The sequence below is a fragment of the Amborella trichopoda genome, chromosome 13, assembly GCF_054954075.1.
Source record: "Amborella trichopoda isolate Santa Cruz 75 chromosome 13, AtrichopodaSantaCruz75HAP2 v2.0, whole genome shotgun sequence".
Lineage (NCBI taxonomy): Eukaryota > Viridiplantae > Streptophyta > Magnoliopsida > Amborellales > Amborellaceae > Amborella > Amborella trichopoda.
Window position 1 is genome coordinate 24,454,361 of NC_142348.1, and position 25,464 is coordinate 24,479,824.

Consider the following 25,464-nt stretch of genomic DNA (forward strand, 5'->3'; position numbering starts at 1 on the left):
GAGTTTGTTTCCTCCTCACATTCACACAAAACACACTTATTCAGAATGGGCACCCCTCTTCTTTGTACTTGATCAACTGAGAGAGCTTTTTGTGAGAAGGCGAGCCAGTTGAAGACCTGTACTTTGGGTGGTGCAATAGTGGACCAAATTCTAGAGAAGTGTTCGGATGGGGAGGGGAAGGAGGAAAAGTTTTTGTAGAGTGAAGCCACAGAGAATTTGCCCGAGGGAGTTAAGGTCCAAATGATATCATCTCTTCCTTGAGAAATGAAGAAGAGAGAGTGCAGGGAGTTCAATAGTCGCTGGAAATCTGCCGTCTCGACTTCGTTTAGGCTCCTGCTAAAGGAAGGATTCCAAACTCTGCAGCCTCCCACGGTGCTAAGGTCCTGGGCCACAGAAGAATCTTGGTTTTGTGCGAGAGAGAAGGGAGTTGGGAAGGCCTCACGAAGAGGGGAAGTCCCTAGCCATATATCTTGCCAAAATTTAACTCTCGACCTTTCTCTCAGGTGGAACCTAATGTGTATCTTGAAAGAGGACAGGACTGTTAAAAGCGACTTCCAAGCCCCTGAGGTATTATGGACTTAGGCTCTTCCCGGGAGCCAATTTTCTGATGTAATCTTATACTTGAGTTTTAAGACCTGCACCCAAAGGGCGTTTGGCTGAGTGACTAAGCACCACCACCATTTCCCAAGCAAGGCTGCATTGTGATTGCGCAGTACCTTTATCCCAAGACCTCCCTGTACTTTTGGTTGGCAAACCTTGTTCCAAGCAACAAAGAGGTATCTCCTCTTGTCTTCTTGCCCAGACCAAAGGGAATTCCTCATGAGTTGATTCAGGCGGTTCGCCACATGAGCAGGCATATGGTAAAGGGACATGAGGTAGATTGGAGAGTTTGCTATGGTAGCTTTTATCAAGGTAGTTCTTCCTGCAAAGAAAAGGTATCTACCCTTCCACCCGACCAATCGTTGATTGATCTTGTCCAGTACTGGGGACCAAAGCTACTTTCTTGGCTTTCCAACACCCAAGGAAAGGCCCAGGTAGGTTGTAGGCAGGTTTTGGACTTTACATTCCCAATCTGAAATGAGATCCCTAATCTCACCAAGTGACAAAGCCACCCCCAGCATACAAGATTTTCCACATTAATCTTGAACCCAATAGCTAATTGGAAACAGCTGAGGAAAGTTTTTAGATTTTTTGCCTCAGCAGCAGTAGCTTCCAGGAAGACTAAAGTGTCGTCCGCGTACTGTAGGTGAGTGATAGTGGGCCCTTGTCTACTAGTTTTGAAACCTATAATAAGGCCTGCTTGGTAGACTCGAGCAATGGAATGGCTAAAGACTTCAGCAGCTATGTCAAAAAGGAAGGGGGAAAGGAGGTCTCCTTGTCTGAGATCCCTAGAAGAGGGGAAGTAGCCTAGAGGGGTTCCATTGATGAAGATGGAGAAGTGAGGGTTCGAATGGCAACCCCTCATCCATTTCCTCCATCTCTCCCTAAAACCCATTCTGGCCATAGTCGCATCAAAGACTGACCAATCCACATGATCATATGCCTTCTCCTAGTCAATTTTGAAGATGAGACCTGGTTGTTTGGAAATGTGTCTCGAATGGACACATTCGTGGGCCACAAGGGCCCCATCCAGAATTTGTCTACCTTTGATAAAGGCAAATTGTGAGTTAGAGATGATGGAAGGCAAAACATGTTGCCGTCTAAACGCTAAAACCATTGCCAGGATCTTATAGAAAGAGTTGAGGGGACTGATACGCCGAAAGTCTTTAATTTCCTAAACTCCTTCTTTTTTGGGCACCAAGGCTAGGAAAGTGGCATTCATGGCTGTATTTAAAATGCCCCTATGGAAGAAATCCTCAAAAAATTTGACGAAGTCATGGCTGACTACGTCCCAATACTCCTTGAAAGGGGCAATCGAGAAGCCATCAGGCCCAAGGGCCTTGTCACTTGCTAGAGCTTTGACCGCTTTAAGAATCTCAGGTTCAGAAAAAGGTCGCTCTAGCCAAGCTGCTCGGCCTTCATTGACTGGAAGGAAGTCTAAGGTCGAGAATCTGAGTCTGGGTTCAGGGGGAGCTGAGTATAAGTTCTGAAATAACTGTAGGATGGCTTGTTGAATATCACCAGCTTGGGTAAGGTAAGTATTGTTGACTTTTATTGTCATGATAGCGTTGAATCTGCGATGACAGTTGGCTATCTGATGAAAAAAGCCAGTGTTATGATCCCCTGCTTTCAACGACGAAACTCTGGATCTCTGGAACCAAAAGATTTCTTCTTTTTTTAGGGTGGCGAGATACTCCATCTTAGTCTTAGACCTAAGATCCTGTTCTGAGACGCCTAAGGGTCTGGTCTCTTCAATATCATCAAGGTTGTTGATGGTTTCTAGTAAAGAGGACTATACTTGCGCGAAGTTCTCAGGAATGGTTTTGCTCCAAGATTTGAGAGCTCCTTTGAGAAGCTGAATTTTCCTTTGGAGGATAAATCCCGCTCTCACCTAGACCTGAGAATCGAAGGAAGTCCACCAAGATTTAACAAGGGCTGGGAGGTCCTTCTCTAGGAGCCAATGCAGTTCGAATCTGAAAGGTCGGGTGCCCCTATTTACAGGATTCGTGTCGAGAAGGATGGGACAGTGGTTCGAAGTAGGTTTAGGTAGGGCCAAAGATAGCGATCTAGGGAAATGTTCCTCCCAATTTGCTGAAATCAAGAACCTACCAAGAACCTATTAAGTTGTGGTTGGACCACGTGTATTTGCAGCCTTGAAGAGGGATATCTATCAACTGATTACGGTTAATAAAATCTAAGAAATCCCTCATTTCTTGGATGATTGAAGACGAGGAGTTCCTCTCGTGGGACCAGCGGACCACATTAAAATCTCCCCCAACACACCAAATGGGATGTGGAAGGGAGGCAATGTGATCCAACTCAGCCCACAATCTTTGTCTGATGGTGTTTGAGTTCAGGCCAAAGACAGGCGAAAATTTCCAGGGGATTCCATCTGAATTATTAGAAAGGAGGAGAGTCATAGGAAATTCCCAACGAAATGTTAGATGAGAGAAAGGTCTGATGGATGCCAAATCACCCATATTCCTCCTGAGGCTCCAATAGACGGCAGAGAGACCCATTGGCAAGGTCTCCTGCCCCAGACCCGACGAACAAGCTTTAGGTCAGGGTCTAGAAGGGCAAGAATAGTTGGGGAGAGTTTCAGGGTTAAGGCTTTGACGGCGTCTTTCTTAGAGTCCTGACCAAGGCCTCTGATATTCCAAATTAGTCGTTTCATTTGTGATAGGTGATAGCAAGGGAGGATGACAGTTTGGGGGACCTCCTCGGGCGACCAAGAATGGATGGGGAAGGGCTGAAATCAGTTACTTTCCCTGGGAAGGAAAAGGAAGAAAAAAAGTTGCTTAACTCTCTTTGTCCTTTGATTCTCACCTACATTCTGCTTTCTGCGTCAGCCGTGATGAACCTGTGCTGGTCCTTCAGGTCCATTGTACTCAAAACCCATTATCATGTACATTGTTCTCATCCTATCTTCCTCTCGGTTAGACCTGTCTTCTAAATTTTCTTCTGCATCCTCGGCACCTTGGGACCAAGGTTCAACAAGATTTTCAGAGGAAGAGTTGAAGGGCTGGGCCGACGGGTAAAGGTCAGAGGGTAGGGTTGGAAGAGGAGGGGAGCTAGAGCTAGTATGAGCGGGAGGAGAGAAGATCAGCACAGGGTCAATGTCGTGAGCAGAAGGATGGAGAGGTTGACCAGAGGAACTATTCGGAATGGGGTATAGTGGAGAGTTATCAACCGGAGTGTTTTCCAGGTCCTGAACATTAGGAGTAGTAGGGTTAGCCGAGATAGGGGAAGGCATTATCAGTAGGAAGGAGAAGGCAAGAATATAAGTCAGGAATTGGTAAGTCTTGATGGAGGTGTAGGAGGAGAGAGGGTAAGGGGAGTTTGGGGGCCACACATAGTGGATGATCTGGGTTCTTTGGATATGAACAAGGTGAGGGATAAAGGAAATGTGGGGGGCCAGGATGTCTGCGACTGAAGCAGGATCAAGAGGGGAAGGGTCCAGCGATTGGGCGGTGACGATGCCAACTGGGAAGAGATCGTTGTCCATCTTCTGTGCGGGGGACGGTCTGGAGCCCACGGGAGAGAGGGAGTCAAGGTTTAACAGATAGAAAGAAAGAGAGAGGAAGGTAGAGTGAAGATGAGGACCAACCCACCAAGTAGCAGATTGAGGCGAAACAAGGTTAGATTCGACGTGCTGCACCACCCCAAAATCAATGGATGAGATGGAGGTATGAACGGAGACAGACCCAGATTCAGGGTGAGGTGGTTGAGAGGAGGGACATATAAGGGAGGAGATTGGTGGAGTAACAGAGCCTCTTGATGAATGCTCCGTAGGAGGTACGTTAATACTATTCGACGGGGCCTTCTCGAACAAAGGCTGGATGATGGCCAGCTGGCTGGGATCAAGTGACAGAGGACCATTGCAATAACATCGGGTAGCGGGCCCTTCTTTGGGGGATGAGAGAGGGGTAGAGCAAGGGATGGCGGGTCGGGCTGAGGCTCGCCACCAAGGGGGAAAGGACATGGGGTAGGTGAGGGGTCAGAGTTGTCGGAAGGTGACACCTGGGGGAGAGAGGGTGAGGAGGCGGCTTGAAGCAGGGACAGGGGATGGCCTCGGGTTGCTCCCTTTGCTGCGAAGAGCTATCTGATGCCACACGAGAAGAGGCAGTCAACTGAGGCGGCCGCGTGGGTTCCAAGGCATGCAACATATGTGAAGGGTTAGGTGGGGGAGTGGGGCACGTGGTAGCCTCAAGAGAGGAGAGAGAGGCAAAGTGAGAAGGGGAGAAGAGGGGAATGGGATAGGATGGGTCGGGTAGAAGGGACGACCCGGAGACTTGCGAAGCAAAAGAGGGGGAAGGGGGGACGATGGGCCAGGTCAATCGCCTAACCCCGAACAGTTTTGAGGCATATTCGTCCACGATTACCTCTTTCCCCAAGCATCGATTCAAGTCGGCGACAACACTCGCGTCTTCCAAAGGACTCGGAGACACCATCTACTCCATCACCGATTCCTGAGAGGTAAGCGAGTCAAACTGAGCTTGGCCTTCCTGTGAATCCCTTACCAGGATCGAAGAGGATTTCCTAGCCCATTTCTGAGTAGGATTCGACCGGCGAGGGCGCCAAGTTTGTTGATGCAGCATTTCTAGGGGTCTCCGACGAGGTCTCAAACGTTTGTGTTTCTTCTTTGTCACGACCACCCACTGCTAAGAAGAGGTAGCCAGAAGAGAATCCCCGATAGGTTGGTGATGGAAATCGGGGGAGGGAGCCGAAGCAGAGGACCATGAGATCGAAATAGGGTAGAAGAGTTCGTGACATCCAACCAAAGCGTGCTCGGAATCTTTGTGGTGTCCAAGACCTCGACCAAGAGGCGAATGGAGCCCAAAGGCAAGGACTCCAGCAAGATCCAGTGGATGGAAACTAGGTTACCATAGGATGCCGCCAGTCTCTTAAAGGTTTCTAGAAACCAAGCATGCAACGGGATATGATGAAGGGTAAGCCATACCCTTTGCTTCCTGTAGGAACTTTCTTTAGGAGACCAACGGCGCAAGGAGCAGGGAACACCTTTGAAGGAAGGGTTAGGTTCTTTGAGTAAGGGGTGGTTAGCCTGTTCCTAAGAGGGGAAGGAGAGTAGTCTCCATTAGAGAGCCGTCTACTGATAAGATAGGGCTCCCCCAAAGGGTTCTGGCCCACTTCTCGATCCCTGTTGAGTCATCTCGCCCCAGGTGAAAACTCCCGACCAAGGATGCTGAAAGTTTCCTGACTAGTCTATCTATCTCTTCTGGGATTGTGGTAATACAGTAAGGTAAAAAAGGGGAAATCTGAGAAAACGCGGCAGGGGTGGAAGACTCCTGATGCTTCTTCTCCAGTAGAATAGGAGGGGGGGAAGATGCAACTCGAGCAAAAGACTGAGAGATGGACAGAAATGGAGGCGGAAGTCTCTTCTGGTGGGAGGTGCGAAGATGGGTTATTGGGTATAACGCGTAAATTTCATTCCAGGAGAAATGGGGAAGACGGTGGCGATGAGGAAGACGTTGGCGACATCGACCTTCCGCCATTTGAAAACGACCTTCTGCCATTTGAAACAATTCAAAGCTTTTCTTTTATATTTTGTGGGGGGCGTGTGGGGTGTGTGGGGTGAGTCATCAGTACATGTCTAATTCTTGATTAATTGCAATGGAGGTCCACTTGAAGTCATTTGAGGGTTGAGCATAAATGTTATATGGAAATTAGACACTGGACAAGATTAGGTTTCGAAAAAATATAATCCAGATCAGTGGTTTAAAAAACGGATCTGTGCCCCGGATCGAGCACCCCAAAAGCCCATCCGAATCGGTGAATCGACGATTCGGATCGGGAATCGGCCGAATCGATCGGATTCGGCTTGAAAAAATCCAAAAACCAATATTAAAAAATATATTAAAATCATTATAAATGTTATTTTTTATGAATCCAATAAGAAATGGGGGTACTCCATTAAAAACTTTCATTTTTTTTTGCGAATATTGAGATATTCTTTCTTTGTATGAACTACTGTTAACCATTAAATTTACATCACACAAAAGGAGAAGCATAAAAGTATCATGGATGTAGTATATAGGCATACATGGACTACAATAAAGCATACAATTCGTAAAATATGACCTAATACCAAAATGAAAGACGATGTCGTTCTTCATCTTGGTCACACTGGTGCCATCGATTGAATTCACGTGACAATTCATTGAATCGATCTAGAAACGAATCATCCAAATTAGTGGGCACCTGACTATACCTAACTCCATGAGTGTTAGTGTTTTGTTGTGCTCATAATCCAAAATCCCCGAAGCTTGTCCATGATTCATGCTCACCTTATTTTAATGTTATGACATTAAATATGTATATCCGAAAAAATTAAGTTATCAAAATCGCCACTTTGTGGCCCAAATAGCTACGAAGAGAGAGAGAGAGAGATAAGGAGACGGATGCTAACAGAGGGAGAGAGAGGGAGAGGTTAAACTAGGTAAAAAAAAAAAAAAGATCGATCGATCTGCCTATAAATTACTACAAAGAGACGGAGAGTAATCTCTTTAGAGTATCTGGTTTTGAAGGCAGGGCTTCTGTTACGGCCATTTTTATCAGTTTTTTCAGCTTTTGTTTGGGTTGGGTTTTTGGGAGATTTGGTTTTGGGTGGTGGAGTTTGTAATGTAGGGGAATGCTAATTTATACAGAGAGAAAGGGGTCCAAAAGGTTATGTGAGTCTTGTTAAAGAGAGAGAAAGATAGGAGTAGATAGAGGGTGGGGAAAAGAGTGTTGACTGCAATGTAAAATAGAGGTAGAGAGAGATGAGTATTGATGAGAGAGAGATCTAAATATTGAAGAGAGAGATGGGTGTACTGAGGAAGATGAATATTGAAGAGAGAAAGAGAGATGGGAGTTTGGAGACTGGAGTGTACTGACGGTTGATGAGAGAGACAAAGGGGGTATGGAAGGGCATCGAAGCTATTGATTTTTATTTATGGATGAGAGATGATTGTTGTGTGCCACGAAGACTTGGGATAATTATCCCACATTGGGAAATCTAAAAAGCGTGAAGCTCTATAAAAGGAAAAAGCCCTCATGATCAGTACACGTGTTTATGGATGGAGGCCACTGAATGCTCGGGGTCCATTTGTATAAAAAACTCTTTTAGAGATGGCATCAGAACAGTACGGACATGTGAGGTGTCTGAACCATGTTGTCATAATAGCGATTCATTTTCGAATCATAACATCATCATGATGATTCACTGTAGAAAAATGCAGGATCCTGTTTTATTAGTGTATCCGGGATGGCCTGAACGATTCCCGATCCGAATCGCCCGATTCTGGATTGGGTCGCCGATTTTTTAAACATTGATCCAAATGCCACCATAGGAACTGCACTGTATGCCACTAGTGCACACCATGCGAGCAATCTACCCAACAAATAATCCATGCTGGTATGGGTCTTAATATTTCTCTGACACCCTTACAGTACCCAAACAGAAGAATCCATGTAACCTAGATTGAAGTTATCAAACCATCAATTACATTGATTCCAAAAAGCTCATGTTAAGCACTTCTATGTGAATTATTTTTTACCACCCTATCTATTGTATCAAGATATGGGATTGATATAAATCAATCCACATGCAACTGAGATGATAATGCAACATGTATGCAAAGAAAAAAGGAAACTATTATTCAGTTCCTCTTTATGGAAGAAGAGTTAAAGAACGGGGGAATGTGACTAAAAGAGATTTAATAAGAGCCGATATGTGGCAGATTTTATTTAAGAGTATAGAAGAGAAATTGATTGTTGAAATTTAAATCACTTATATAGTTGGATATCTAGGAGAGAGAGAGGGAGGGGGGAGAGAGAGATGGGAGGATTTTTGGGAAAAAAAGAAAGAAATTTATTATTTTTTTATTCGAAGAAGATATATCAAGGGAGGAACTCATGAGGGTAATTCAAATTTTTGTTTGTTTCCTTGTAAAGAATTAATGGTTGCTATTAAATAGAATTGCAAACAATACAGGGTGGTCTCCACCAACTAAGAAACACATATGGTAATTGAAGAGCACTAGGAATTTCCTTTAAGATTTGTTTTTCCTTTAAATAGTTGATGTCCATAGAGCTAATTATCCAGCTCCTTCAAACACCACGTTTAGTGTCCATCTAGACCACACTATACCATCTATATGGGAATCATGCAGGAATAATAGAGGGCTGAGGCTGTCATTAGTGCCTGAAAATTGTGGATAACAAGTGGATTAAATGGTAGTAGTTACTATAGAGTCCTTTAGGGAAAAAAAATAGTTGATTTCCATGGAGCTAATTATTAAATTCTTTCAAGCACAAGGTTAACAGTCCAGCTCTACCACATTAATCTATGCTATGCAGGGCCATAACAGAAAAATCCAAGTGAAAAAGCCAAAGATAAACCTTAATAGCTTCCAACAATGTTACACCTACCAGGTACCACCACTACTGCAGCATCTAGGATGGATATCAAACATTGGCAATGAAAACATACCATGATGACTCACTTCTTAAGAAACTTAGTCATCATCAATATAACAAGACACACAATTCAATGCTTACTGACTCTCAAAGCGATGCTATTAACTTCACATTCTAGCCCATAAAAGAGCCCAATTATACTTAGAATTAGAATGAGAAAAGCACATATGATTGACAATACAAATGGCACTTAACACTCTTTTCTCGTCAAAAACATAAAAGCACCCCAATTAAAAATTATCAAAAACAATAAATTATCCATGAATGTCAAATTTGATTGGGATCCAGAACAATCAATGCCTCCAGCCCTAGATAACACATAAAATCACCTCATACAATAAAAATTAATTAGTAGAAAACAACTGAAATGCATCTAAGTCCTAGCAAACCCGGCACTAGAGATAACTGGTAGCAGGCACCTACATAAAAGGATTCAAGCACAAACAAATGGATTCATCATAAAAATAACCAATGAGTTCATCATTAAACAATTCAAGTCAAAATACAAGTTCTTGGTACAGAATGCGCTCTTAACATCTCATTTCGTGACTACTCAAACATGGACAGATTATCCCTGGAAGAGTCTACACGACCCATCTCGGATCAAAAGGAGCATAGAGCAGAGATGCTGATTATATTGACATCACAATTCTGTTAGAACTGAAAACACATCATTTTTATAAAAAAAAACAAGCATTTAGGTTCCAACATCAGTGTGATTGGTAACGGCAGTCAGGTCCTGAATTTGTATCATTGCCCCATGGGCATAAAAGAGGACAATGAGAACACAACCAGCATAGAAGAATACATAGAGTGTTCAGGTTCCGAGGTTTCTTTTCTGTTTGGGGGCATTTCATGGAACCTCCTCTACCATCATTGTCACCAATCTATCATATCCTCACCACGCATAAGTTCATCATAAAGAAAAAACAGAAATGGAACCTCCTCAACCATCATTGTCACCAATCTATCATATCCTCACCACGCATAAGTTCATCATCTATGAATCAGGTCATCACACACAAGTTTTGATAAAACAGGATGTTCCTAACAAAAGAAACATCTGATATGAGAAAAACAAAGAGGGAAACACAAAAAGTTACAATCAAAATGAAGTCAAGAATCCGAAAGAATGAAAGGAGAGAAAATAAAAAGAAAGCTCACCGCCAAGCGACGTGGAATCAGGGAAGAAAGAATTAAATGGAGTGGAGGTCGATGTTTGTATAGAGGGAGATGGTCTTTGTGAGGTGGAGTTGAGATGGAATTTTTGCAAGGAATTGACACCTGCTCCTGCTCTCTCCCTTTCAAATTCCCTCCTTCCATGACTGAATACAGGGCTTGCCTCCCTTTTTCTGTTTCCATTGTATGCAAACCCAATCTTGTGCTCATCTCCATCCTCATCAGTCAGAATAAAATAGGGAAGAAGAAATATGCATCAGCGACTACAATAAGACCCCGTTGGATGCTGGCTAGGCCCTAATGCCGCATTTCAAGTCGACAATTGTCATTTTATTTTTAAAATAATATTTTCATCTTTGTTTAAAGCTTCAAAATAGTGTAGATGGACAAATATATGAAAATCTTGAAAATTGACTATCAAAAATGCTTTACAAAATATATTATTTTCAAAACTTGAAATCTATTTTTTTCTCATGTCTAATTTCAAGATGATCAATTTGATGATACTTGGGCATCAAAACAACCTCTTCTACTAAAATTTTTGAGAGAGGCACAAATTTGATTGTTTAAAGACTCCTCTCACGATAAACCTTTCCCTTATCTATCTATCTATCCATCTATCTATCTACTATATCTTAAACCAGAAGAGAACCTGCACTATTTTTATGATATTGTCATCTCTCTCTTCGTTTTTGTTTTTTGTTTTTTTTTAATTAGTAGTTATGAATATCATAAAGATACCTTTCCACCAAAACATATGTCATTTCTTCCCCATCCTTTTTTTCGGGAGATTAGTAGCTATGGATATCACAAAGATACTTTTCCACCAAAAGATACGTCATTTTCTCCCCATCTTTAAAAATAGAAAACTACACCGTTATCTCCCTCTTTCTAAAGAGGACTTGCCCTATTTTTATGGAATGGGTCACCTCCCTCTTTTTTTGCAAAATATTACAAAGATACCTTTCCACCAAAAGATATGTCATTTATAAACATCTCATAACTACCGTTAATATTATAAAACGCATGATATTGATATTTTCAAGTCTCCTTCATTTCCTCTCTTTCCTCATTCTCTCTACTCCATTTTATCCATTTTACTTTATACCTGGCAATTCTCTTCTTTGTTAAATCATCATACTCTCCTTCTACTCTCACTACCTCGCACAATCTCTGAAACTTTCACTACATCGCACAATATCTGAAAAATCGATGAAGAGAAAAAACAAGTAAACCTAAAAGTAGGCTTTTATCCCACTTTGCTTGATTCAACACTAGTGGTTTTTGTGTCCTCTTAGGAAATTTCTGATATTTATTTTTCTATTTTGTAAAGTTTACAATATTATACCTGAAATTTGAAATTCACAACATCGCACAATATTTAAAAATCCATGAAGTCAACTCATTGCATCAAAAAATGGAAAATAGTGGAATTCAACTCTCACTGCATTGAAAAAACAAAGTGGAAAAAATTATGCATTTATCCCTTTCCTTCTTTGTGATGCTTTTACTCTGAAGTTCACATTTTTACAGTATTAATCATGCAAACCCATGGTCCCCATGAATATATAAGATGATATATATTATCTAAATTTTACCATTGACAAGTAGTGGTGGATTGGGAGGAAAGATAGAAGAAAGAAGTTTGAGAGAGAGAGAGAGAAGGATTTTATGGGTTTAGAAAGGGAGAGAGAGGGACGGGAGAAAGAAGTTAGAGAAAGAGGGCATGCGAACATGCAGTGGGCCATGTACTGTTGAGGCGAACCAGTGCCATCAAGGACCGACAATCTCCTTTTTTAGTATTTGATAGGGAAGGGGATTTGATCAATAAAAGGCGGATAAGGCTTCTGGTATGAAACACTTTCCTATGTTTTTTACTCCTGTAAGTCCTGGATGCTTTTATTGATCATCTGTGTACGTCCTCTTGTGTGAACATCGATGGCGTAGCTTGGGAAGCTACGTTGGGCTGGTCCTCAAGAGAGAAAGGGGTATTCGGAGGCCTCGAGGCCTAGACAAGAGGGGAAAGTTGAGGTCTTTCCTCTTCTCCACATGGCAGCTCAACAGGAGAGTTCACCTCCTGATGGGAAGACACCATAGGACTGACGTCTTCCAGCCCTTTGAGTTTGTCAAGAATGTTGTTTACTACATTCTCATAGCAAGCCATTGGGTTTTTAAGGTCTTCCCCGTCATGGCTCACCACCATTACCTCAACTTGTTCACCAGAGTCGGGTAATTCAGCCGGCAATGTGACCCTAGTCCTCTTCGTACCTCGATCAGACATCCCTACAAGCAAAGGCTGGAATTGCCCCGCTAAATCCTGAGATTACTTTAAGGTGAGCGTGAGTGTTGTACGTCATTTTTTACATACTTACATCTCCCAAGTGAACAAGGAGAGAGCCGGCAACAGCCTGGTCCTCTGGGTACACAAGACACCGGCAAGCCGAAGTTGTGCCTAAAATAAAGCCTCAAATCCAGTGAAGCACAGCTCAACATCCAAGCATCGAATCAACGTGGGGACGAGTTCAATGCAACCGCCTCGCAAAGAGCTGCAGACTGGTATGACTCTTGCATTTAATCCAAGGGCCGATGAATGCAAGTCCCGAGGTCATAGAATAAGTAAATCTGCTCGGTTGCCGAAATCCCTCTTTCCGGTGACCTCCCAAATTAGGCAAAAACGTAAACCAAAACAAAATCAGCCCAAACTTAGTGCAAAATGACTGCGACTATCTCCTCTCTCATTTGCAAGCAGAGCCAGGAGCTAGAACATCGCGAGTTAAACTGCATTGGCAAACAAAGTTCACAAATTTGGCTGGACTTCCACCCCGTGGGAAAAGGCCACCACAGCACGACTAAAGGGCATCAAAACGCTCAGAGTCGCAAGGACATTGAAGATATGCTTACAAATCATCTGAACCATCACCACAAGTTGCAGAAAAAGCTTCCAAGATCTGGCCATGGCAAAACAACCTGCATGCAGGGACGGCTTCGACATTAACCGAAAAGATCTCAGGAACATTTTGGTCATTGCGCCTAATTTTGGGATTTATTTCCAATTTCCTAAATTGTAATTAAGTTTCGTTTTTAAGCATTCACCCATTTTTTAAGCATTCACCCATGGGATTGATCTTTTCAGGTCTGCAAGCGGAATGGGGGCCAATAGGTAGGGGACATCCTGTTATGCAAGATGAGAGATGGTAGAGGTAAGATGGGGGATGAGAGGTGGTGTGGTGGATTTACTTAGGAAAGGAGGGGGGTCAGAACCTGCATTGATTGTGGGAAAGTAGAGCCCTAGGGGAGAGTACATGTGGATGAGAGGGAGGTGGTGATGAGTTCGGTGACAGGGGATTGACATGACATTGGAGATGGCTAGAGGGTGCCTCCCACAGTAGCACGCGCAACTCTTTACTCAAGAGAGGTGGGGAAGGGTGAGTTAGTTGACAAGTGACAACCAAAGAAATAGGTCGAATGGAAACATGAGAGGACAAGGTTGGGGGAACAGGTGTCACAATCCCATGAAACTGCAGCCTTCGATTGTATCGAGGAGACGTGGTGGAATATCACATGATGGGCGAAGGGGGGGCGATTGTGGGTTATCAGATGGGATTAGGGGAGCCAGTTGTCTCATGTATTGGTTGTAGGGAAGATCAACAGGTCCAGGATCGCAAGTTGATCATCCCTCTACATGAACTAGCAGGCTTTTTAGCACACATGATGATGGTAGTCTTGAAGTGGAGGTGTTGGGGGAGAGCTCACTAGGGCATGTGTCAGCGCTACACAAAAGAGATTAGGGGGCGTCAATGTTGAGATGCATTCGCATCTAGAATCTAAACTGAGGTGGTACGAACATGAGGACCCCCTACCATTTGATAGTTACAAGAGCTCTCCTTGGTGTCTGTGGATTACAGCAGTCCACCCTTCATGGACTTCTGTTGTCTGTTCTAAATGGACCTTACCATAGTCCCTCTTCAACTTTACACCATGGTTCTGCCCATGGCTGCCAAGAGTATATCATGTAGAATGCGAGGCTATCATCATCTTTGTCCTAGCTTTATCCCAACTATTTTGGGGTCAGCTAGTATACCAAGCAATATGAACCCAAAAAAAGTGGCCTTTATGGCAAGCCATGACTTGGAAGGTATGAGCAGGGGATCTACGACTTCAATGAGCAACTGAATGGTGTCCAATGGGAGAAATTTATAAGACTTCCAATGGACCGCAAAGAAATTGCCATAGGTCTCACCAATCTGTCTAGAAGTATTGTTATGCCACACATGGAGGGGGATATCAGTGGCTCTCAGCCAAATCTTCCGTTTGTGGAGGGAACCCATAGGATTAGGCACAAGGTCCCTTTTTAGGGTTCCTATTACATAGGGCACTAATGGCACACCCTTCCATCGGGAAAGAGAATAGAATGACACCATTGATTATCTACGACAGCTCATGTATGGTTCATCCCAAAACCGCTAGCCGTGTCAGTTTGAGTTACCGTGCCTATCTTGCTACCACGCTAGGTCAGTCACCATACCAGTCTAGCCACTGTGTCAGGCTAGCCACTCTGTCAAATGTCTCTTTTCTCTATTCTATTTCTTTCTTCTCCTTCCATCACCCCAATCTTCATCTCATCACTTCTTCCCTTTCTCCTTTGAATGTGCACACATGTGTGAATTCGCCCAAAGATAAGGTGAGGTCCCTTGGCCCACTTGTCTTGTAAATAAATCGTGTATGTGTGATTGCAAAAACAGGAGAGTACATGTCAATGGAGTCAATTTTGAACTAGTTGTAGGATTAGGGGGCTTTCCGTCGTGATCTAAGAGGGTGCCCACGTGAGTTAGCCCGAGTGAGTCATGAACCCAAGTGAGGTGTGTCCCGCCTCACATTAAATTCCTCTCTCACTGGTTGGTGTACCTACCATTGTTTCTTAACAAGGTTTTCGAGAGAGCGATCTCAAGTCTCGGGTTCTCCTTGAAACCCGAGCCATATGCCACGTGGTCATTACCACTCGGAGGGCGAGAACCAGCTTGGCAACTCCACTGAGGATGACAGACCGGGGCACATATGTAATTCCACTAGGGATAACCGTAGAACACAAATGGCGGTAGCCATGCTTAGGCGCACACGACGCTAGTGTGGTCGACGACAACATGCGCGACGATAGACAAGGTGACAATTGCACAAACGGCGCTGAGCAGCCCTCATAAACGACGGTCATGAACGACGTTGGCTAGTGACTTTCATGCGCGATGCTAGGTTTGGGCCTAAGGCCTGAGCTCAACCTAGTCTTGATCCGGCTGACACTGGATGTTCGGCGCTACATGGGCAGCAGTGACCTGTGTTTGGGCTTCCTGTCCAGCCCATCACCTTTTGGCCTTTAAGGACCTGACTGGCATTTTCAATTGTTTGGGGCACTTCTAGGGAACGTCGTCTACTTAAGGGGGTAAAACTCCTTTTCACTATTTTACCAAAGGTAAAACGTTTAGAGGTTTAGCAGTGAGAGAGGGAAACTTCCTGACGGTGATTTTGGCAAGAACGTAGGGCGAGAGTAGCAAGAAAGAGAGTTCTGGCTGGGAACACAGAGGTGTTCGCGGGGGTCACTAGTGTTGGTGTCTTGTTAGCTAAGTTATTATGGCAAGGGTTCTGAGATACCGGTCGAGCGAGAAAATAGGGATTGAGGGTGTAGTTCCGCAAACTTCTGACGGTTTTCCGATGGTGTGGAGGGAGGGGAAAGGTCCCACTAAGTGGCAGAGTTCCTTGATGGGTATAAGGTTTCCTAGCTAGAAACCGAGAGGTCGTAGGGTAGTGAGCAATCAGTGGGGGAGACGAACGGTCACTGGGAGGGTGCAAAGAACCATAAGCAACCGAAGGGTCACAGAAACTGAAGGGAGTTGAATAGTCTCTCGGGAGACGAAGATTCACAGGGCCTGAACAATTGCAGGCCAACACGTACAGTGGTAGGTTACACACGGCTCTCATAGTGAGCGGCAGTAACTATGCCCTCATGCCCACTCGGCGATCCTTTCATGGACGGCGGCAAGTCATGGCCGACTGTGGTCATGCTCGGCAATGAGTTGAGGACGACAATTATTGTGCATGGCGCTGAGTCATGCGCGGCGATGATCACGCTCGGTGTTAAGTCATGCGTGCCGATGATCACGCAAGACACTAAGTCATACGTGACAATGATCACGCACGGCGCTGAGTCATGCGCGACGATGATCACACATGGCGCTGAGTCACGCACGGCGATAGTCATGCACGACGATGACTTGGGTAGGCAAAGGGTGGTGACCAATGGTAAGGCCAGGCTTATGAAGTCTGTTGAAAGCCAAGTCCTCCTGCACAACTGTGAACTCCATGTTGTTCTGTGGAAGGATACTCACTGTGAAGGGGCGTGCTCTCCATCATAGGCCAGTTCCTTGTTAGAAGGGTTTGCCTTGTATGTCTGATAAAAGCCATCTAGAACCCTTTTTGCCTTCCTCTGCTGCGAGAGCATCATCTTTTTCTCATATGCAAGAGCGATGCTCTGGCGCATCTACGCTCTTTTCTTCTGATGAGAGACCAACTTTTTGGCCTGTGACCATCATCTTTTCCTCAGATGCAAGGGCGAAACTCTGGCACAACTACCCTCTTTTCTTCTGCTGTGAGAGCAATACTGCTTGCTAGATTTGTAATCTCCCTAATAATGGGCTTTTTGGCTTGTAATTCCTTCTAATGCAATAAAAAGAGTTAAACTTTGTTTGAACTGTCTTGCTTCTTTTCTTTCCCTCCTTTTGTTTTCTTTTTGTTCTTACCTCCTTTTTGCTGTTTATTGAGTCTTTTGAGAGAGTATCAAGGATAATACTTCTTTAGGTATCACCCATTGATGGGGGGCATTGCCTCCTCTCCATTAGGATGGGCCAGTATGTAAGCCCCATTTGGCGAGACTTTCATGACTATGCCCATGCATAATGATCAGCCTTTTGACGGCGAGAACCAGATCTCTATGAGAGAATGAGCAGACTTTGACAGACTTATCAAAGGCCCTCTTCATTCTCCCCTGGTTGAGTTCGAGATTCTGCTGAGCTTCTAACCTCTTTTCATCGAGGCCATCTAATTCTTGATAGCAAAGCTTAGCCCTCTCATCTTCGGTCAGTCTTTGATGTATGGTGAGACACAACGAAGGGAGTTGAATCTCAAGAGGTAAGACTCCTTCACCTCCATAGACCTGAGAATAAGGAGTGGAATCGGTGGCATTTCTTGTGGTGGTGTGATAGGCCCACAATGCTTCAAAAAGCTTCTCCTGCCAGTTCTTTTTCGTCTTTGATACTGACTTCCTTAAAACACTGCGCAAGGTCTTATTGAAAGCCTCAGCTAAGCCGTTCGCCCGAGGGTGGTACACAGTTGAATACTTCCACTTGAAACCCAAATGGTTAACCAAGCGATCAATGTGATGATGGCTTCTGAATTGAGGGCCATTGTCAGATATAATTCGGTCAGGCACCCCAAACCAGTATATGATGTGATACCGCACAAAGTTGGCCACTGTAGCCCTAAGAACTTGCTTGAGGGGGACCGCTTCAGCCCACTTGGAGAAATAGTCTGTTGCCGCTAGAATGAAGACATGACCCATTGCAGAAGGAGGGTCGATAAGACCTACAATGTCCATACCCCTTTGTGAAAAGGGCCATGATGCCATTGTAGGGAGTAGGCGCTCTAGACGCTAATGAATAAGGCTCGAGTGCATTTGGCACACCGGGAACCTCTTGGCATAGTTTAAGGAATCAGCAGCCATCGAAGGTCAATAATACACCAATCTGCGTATTCGTACATAGAGCTTAGGGCCGGACTGATACAGCCCACATATGCTTGAGTGTACTTTTTCCAATTCCTTATTTGCCTCTTGTGCATCTGCACATCTGAAGGCCTTCCCCAAGAGTACCATCTTGAGCCAGCCCCATCGGCTCGGTCATGTCTCTAAAGCCCATAAGAGAGCTCAGGGCAATGACCCGTTGGGAGATCAAGTCCTTCGTCCTCCTTGGCCTAGGTTGACTCCAGTTCCTGACCCACACCCATTTCTTCATCTGATGGAGACGGCTCTTTCTTGCGCAAGAAAAGTCGGCCAGCCGCAATCCCAATCCCAATTCTGGCATGAGGTCCATAAAAGCCTCAAAGCTAAGCACGACAGTGGTTAGAAAATCCTGATCAGAGAAGCCACTAAAACAATCGGGGCAGCCAACTCTGATGACCCTCTTCACTAGAACCCCTTCTACCGTCTTCAAATCACAGGGCCCGAAGAGGAAGTGCGTGAATCCGGCATAGTGGTCAACGTCATAAAATATGACCTGACCACCAAACTGTCACGATCCCAGGACCATCAAGAACCGGTCCTTACGCGATCAGCATATAAGACTCGAGTTCAGTAGGGGCATACTGAGCCCATGCTACCCGATCTGCCGCGCACGACCCGCCAAGCTCGGAAGCCTTCAATATATCAATATATACCATTGTTTTCAGTGTAAATATATAAATTGATGCAAATAACAGTACAATACATTAGTTATCACCTATATATGCTGTTATTAGTGGTTAATACAATGATATGTGTGTGTGTATCTGATGTCTATATATATACGATGTGTGTATAATGATATGTGTGTATGTGTAAAGTGCATAAATGTATACATACAGTGCACTAATTTTATATAATGTATACTGATTTATATATTACACACATACACACACTCACACTCACACTCACTCACACATACATATACACACACAAACTCACACACACATTCACACTCTCGCTCACACTCACACTCATAGATATATATATTACACTTTTATTCATGTTGTGTGTGGACTGATGTGTGTATATATACGATATGTATATATTGATATGTTTATACGTATATGCATACAGTTACTTGCTATCAGTTATATACAATTATCAATGTATATATATATTCCTATGCGCGTGCACATGTACCCATACTCGATAAGTGTTTATATATTGTGTATGTATACACTAATACATGCATTATATTTACACTGACATATATATGACCATATAGATACTTATTTAAACTAATACATGCATTTTTATTTACATTGATATATATGACCATATATATACTTATTAGCTATTTTTATTTTTATATATATACAGTGTGTATATATATACGATTATGTATAAATTTGCTATTATTTATATATATACTGATATGCGCACACACTTGCATCCTTTAGCATTTATAGTGCATACATATATTTGTATATACACTAATATATATTACTATATAGATACTTATTATCAGTCTATACTGTTATTAGCGTATATGTACTCTGATAAGTATATATATTTACTTATTATCTGTGATATATACAGTTATTAGAACAATTTGTGTACGTATTGATGTATAGCAATATATACCATTGTTTTCAGTGTGAATATATACATTGATGCATATAACCTTAATACACATTAGTTATCAGGCATATATACAGTTATTAGTGTGTAAAAATAACATTGATATGTGTGTGTGTGATGTCTATATAGATGCGTTGAGTATATATTGATATGTTTGTGTGTAAAGTGCATAGTGTGTAAAGTGCATAACAGTATATATACAATTGTTAGTGTGTTAAAATATATACGTTTCTATATACATTGATGTATATGACTATATATATACTTATTATCAGTTTATACGGTAATTAACCTATATGTTCACTGATTTATATACTACACACACACATATATACAAACACGCATTCACACACTCACACTCACACTCACACTCACAGATACAAATACTACACATATATGTGTGTTGTGTGTGGACTGATATGTGTATATGTACGATATGTATGTACTGATATGATTATACGTCTATGTATACAGTTGATTGCTATCAGTTATATACAATTATCATTGTTTATATACACTGATATTCCCATGCACATGCACCCTTACGTGTTGATAAGTGCATATATGCTGTGTATGTTTACACTAATACGTGCATTATGTATAGACTGATATATATAACCATATAGACCCTTATTATCAGTTTGTATATATATATAATGTGTATATATACGACATGTATATACCGAAATATTTATGCATGTATGTATAAACTTGCGGTCAGTTATATATACACTGATATGCACACGCACATGCACCTTTACGCATTGATAGTGCATAGAAACATTTCTATATACACCTTTATCAGTTTATACAGTTATTAACGTATATATACATTGATATGTTTATACGCACACTCATTTGCATATGTATAAACAGTTTATAAATATACTAATGTATAAGACCATATATATACTTATTATCAGTGATATATAAGGTTAGTAGCACAATTTGTGAACTTATTGATGTATAGTAGTATACACTATTATTTTTAGTGTGTACATATATATATATATTGATGCATATAGCCTTACAATATGTCAGTTATCAGTTATATATACAATTATTAATTTGTAAAAAATATGTTGATATGTATGTGTGTGTGATGTCTATATATATACGATGTGTATATTTTGATTTTGTATGTGTAAACTGTATATGTACAGTGCACTAATATTACATTTCTACATATATTGATGTATATGACCATATATACATTTATTATCAGTTTATATAATTATTAACGTTTATGTATACCGATTTGTATACTAAACACACTCACTCACACACTCACACTCACACTCACACTCACTCACACTCACACTTAGTCACACACTCACTCACACACACATCCATACACTCACACTCACAGATATATATTCTATACATATATGTGTATTGTGTATGGACTGATGTGTGTATATATACGATATGTATATACTTATATGTTTATGCATGTATGTATACAGTTGTTTTGTATCTTTTAAGTACATTTATCAATGTATATGTACACTGGTATGTGCACGTACATGCACTTACGCGTTGATAAGTGCATAACTGTGTATGTATACACTAATACATGCATTCTATCTATACTGATATATATGACCATATAGACACTCATTAGCTGTTTATATATATATATATAGTGTGTGTATATATACGATATGTATATACTGATATGTTTCTTCGTGTGTGTATAAACTTGTTATCAGTTATATACCTTGTTATGCACATGCACATACACCTTTTAGCATTGATAGTGCATACATACATTTCTATTTACATTGATATATATGACCATGTAGACTCTTATTATCAATTTATACAGTTATTAACGTATATGTGCACTGATATGCACTCATATGGATATGCATACACGATTTATATGTACACTAATGTATAAAACCATGTAAATACTTATTGTCAGTGTTATATACAGTTATTAGCACAATTTGTGTACGTATTGATGTATAACGATATATACCATTGTTTTCGATGTATATTTATTTACTGATGCAATTATCGTTACATAACATTAGTTATCAGCTTTATATACAGTTATTTGTGTGTTAAAAATACATTGTTATAAGTGAGTGTGTGAGCGTTACGTCTGTATACATATGATATGTATATATTGATATGTGTGTATGTGTAAACTGCATAACTGTATATATACAGTGTACTAATATATACATTTCTATATACATTGATGTATATGACCATATATACACTTATTATCAGTTTATATTGTTATTAACTTATATGTTACTCACACACACAGTCACACTCACACTCACAAAAACACTCACTCACACACACACACACACACTCTCTTTCTCGCATAGACATACTCACTCACTCACAAACACATACACACTCACTCATACTCACACTTATACTCACGCTCACACAACTAATATATTGTATAGTTATATGCATCAGTATATATATATATATACATTGAAAACAATGGTATGTATTGCTATATATCAGTATGTGCACAAATTGTTTTAATAATTATATGTATCACTGATATTAAGTTTATACATGGTCTTATATATTATACATATGCGTATGAGTGTGCGTATATACATATCAATGCACATATAAGCTAATAACTGATAAATTGATAATAAGTGTCTATAAGGTCATATATATCAGTGTATATGTAATGTATGTATGAACTTATCAATGCATAAGGATGCATGTGCATGTGCACATCAGGTTATATGCAACTGATAGCTAGTATATACATACAAGCATAAATATATCAGTATATACATATCGAATATATAAACACTGTTTATGTAACTGATGGCAAGTATATACATACACGAATAAATATATCAGTATGTACATATCGTATATTAAATACTGTATATATATATAAACTGCTAATAAGTATCTATATTGTCATATATATCAGTGTATATAGAATACATGTATAATACATACTTACACACACAATATATATTTACTTATCAACAAGTAAGGGTGCATCTACATGCGCATCAGTGTATATATACATGTATAATTGTATATAACTGATAGCAAGCAAGTGTATACATACGCGCATAAACATATCGTAAATATACCCACATCAGTTCATACACAACACGCATATATGTGTAGTATATATATATATATATATATATATATATATATATATATATATATATATATATATATATATATATATATATATATATATATATATATATATATATATGTATATATACACACACTAATAACTGTATAAACTGATTATAAGTGTATATATGGTCATACACATAAATATATATATACTACACATATATGCTTGTTATGTATTTTGATATTTGTATATGTACGATATGCATATACTGATATGTTTATGCTTGCATGTATACATTAGGTATATGCTATATATATTGTTATTAGTGTGTAAAAAGTACATTGATGTGTGTGTGTGATGTCTGTATAGACAATGTGTATAAACTGATATATGTATATATGTGAAATGCATAACTTTATATATACAGTTATGGACATATATGTACACTGATTTATATATTACACCCACGCGCACACACACACTCACACTCACAATCACACTCACACTCACTCTCACACTCACACTCGCACTCGCACTCGCACTCGCACTCGCACTCACACTCACAGTTACACACACTCACTGATATATTTATTACATATATATGCGTGTTGTGTATGGACTGATGTGTGTATATATATGATATGTACACTGATTTATATACTACATCCATATACCCATACACACACACGTGCACTAATACTCTCACTCACACACACATTCACATCACACTCACACTCACAGATATATATATATATATTACATATATATGCATGTTGTGTATGGACAGATGTGTGTATATATATGATATGTATATATTGATATATTTATGCGTTTATGTATACAGTTGCTTGTTATCAGTTATTTACAATTATCAATATATATATACACTGATATGCACATGCACATACACCCTTACTCGTTGATTAGTGCATATACAGTTATGAAGGTATATATGTATACTGAGTTATATACTACACCCACACACACACACACACTCACACTCACACTCACACTCGCACTCGCACTCGCACTCGCACTCGCACTCGCACTCGCACTCGCACTCACACCCACACACACTCCCATCCACTCTCACACTCACACTCACACTCACACTGACACTCACAGATATATATATTACACATATGTTTGTTGTGTATGGACTGATGTGTGTATATATACATATATATAGGATATGTATATTCTATGTATACATTTGCTTGCTTTCAGTTTTATACAATAATCGAAGAGTATACGCACGCATATGTGCATGCACATGCATTCGATGTACTTATTAGCAGTTTATATTTATATATATTGTGTATATATACGATAAGCACATACTGATATGCTTATACGTTTATGTATAAACTTGCTATCAGTTATATATACACTGATATGCACACATACATGCACCCTTACGCATTGATAGTGCTTACATATATTTCTATATACACAGATATAAATGACCATATGGATACATTTTATCAGTTTTTATAGTTATTAGCGTATATGTACACTGATATGTATATACGAACACTCATGTTTATATGTTTAAAGGGTTTATATATACACTAATATATAAGACCATGTATATACTTATTATCAGTGATATATACAGTTATTAGCACAATTTGTTTACGTATTGATGTATAGCAATATATACTATTACTGATGCATATAACCATACAATACATTAGTTATTAGTATGTATAAAATACATTGATATGTGTCTATGTGTTTGTGATATCTGTATCTATACGATGTGTATATACTGATAGGTGTGTATTTGTAAAGTGCAGAACTTTTTATATACACTGCACTAACATATAGTTTTTTACATACATTGATGTGTATAACCATATATACACTATTTATCAGTTTAAACAGTTATGAACGTATATGTACACTGATTTATGTGCTACACACACACACTCACACTGATACTCATGCTCACACACACACACACACACTCACACTCACACTCACACTCACACTCACACTCATACTCACACACACACACACTCACACACACTCACACACACACTCACATTCACACTCACACACACTCACACACACACACACACCTCACACACACACTCACACTAAATCTCACACTCCCAGATATATATAGTACACATATGTGCGTGTTATATATGGACTGCTGTGAATATTTATACGATATGTATAAATTGATATGTTTATGCACGCATGTATATAGTTACCTTCTATCAGTTATATACAATTATGAATGTATATATACACTGCTATGAGCATGCACATGCACCCTAACTCGTTGATAAGTGCATATATACTGTGTATGTATACACTAATACATGCATTCTATATACACTGAAATATGTGACCATATAGACACTTATTAGCTGTTTATATATATATATATATATATACAGTGTGTATATATATACGATACGTATTTATTGATATATTTATGTGTGTATGTATAAACTTGCTTTCAGTTATATATACACCGATACGCGCATGCACATGCACCCTTACGCATTGATACTGCGTGCATACATTTGTATATGCATTGATATATTTGACCATATAGTCACTTATTATCAATTTTTGCTGTTATTTTTTACCCAAACTTTTTTACTGTTATTGGCGTCTATGTATACTGATATGTATAAACGCACATTCATATGCATATGTTTAAAGGGTTTATATCTACACTAATGTATAA

General features: G+C 40.4%; 2 protein-coding genes across 2 annotated transcripts in view; both read right to left on the reverse strand.

The window, feature by feature from the left end:
• The window catches only part of LOC148779123 (uncharacterized), a 58,374-nt gene extending 41,588 nt beyond the window's left edge, over nt 1-16,786 (reverse strand). Inside the window, exons 1-4 of the mRNA XM_088856596.1 lie at nt 16,635-16,786; nt 14,161-14,251; nt 11,399-11,458; nt 10,243-10,474 (exon numbers count right to left, since the gene is read on the reverse strand). Coding sequence (XP_088712722.1) covers nt 10,243-10,474; nt 11,399-11,458; nt 14,161-14,251; nt 16,635-16,786 — 535 coding nt within the window. The remainder of the gene's footprint in view (nt 1-10,242; nt 10,475-11,398; nt 11,459-14,160; nt 14,252-16,634) is intronic.
• A 354-nt stretch (nt 16,787-17,140) lies between these two features.
• Nucleotides 17,141-17,863, reverse strand: LOC148779125 (uncharacterized). The gene is made up of 3 exons (XM_088856597.1): nt 17,760-17,863; nt 17,325-17,576; nt 17,141-17,234 (listed from the first exon to the last, which is right to left on the reverse strand). Exons 1-3 carry the CDS (start codon nt 17,861-17,863, stop codon nt 17,141-17,143), a joined length of 450 nt encoding a protein of 149 aa, XP_088712723.1.
• Between the last annotated feature and the right edge of the window lie 7,601 nt (nt 17,864-25,464).

What these genes read in the sequence shown, in the direction of transcription:
- LOC148779125 (XM_088856597.1), bottom strand. Translation starts at nt 17,863, where the DNA reads ATGGGTCATGTCTTCATTCTAGCGGCAACAGACTATTTCTCCAAGTGG. An exon ending in ACAGTGGCCAACTTTGTGCG is followed by an intron (nt 17,577 to 17,759) that starts GTATCACATCAT and finishes GACCTTGCGCAG; the next exon opens with TGTTTTAAGGAAGTCAGTAT. An exon ending in GATGGCCTCGATGAAAAGAG is followed by an intron (nt 17,235 to 17,324) that starts GTTAGAAGCTCA and finishes ATTCTCTCATAG; the next exon opens with AGATCTGGTTCTCGCCGTCA.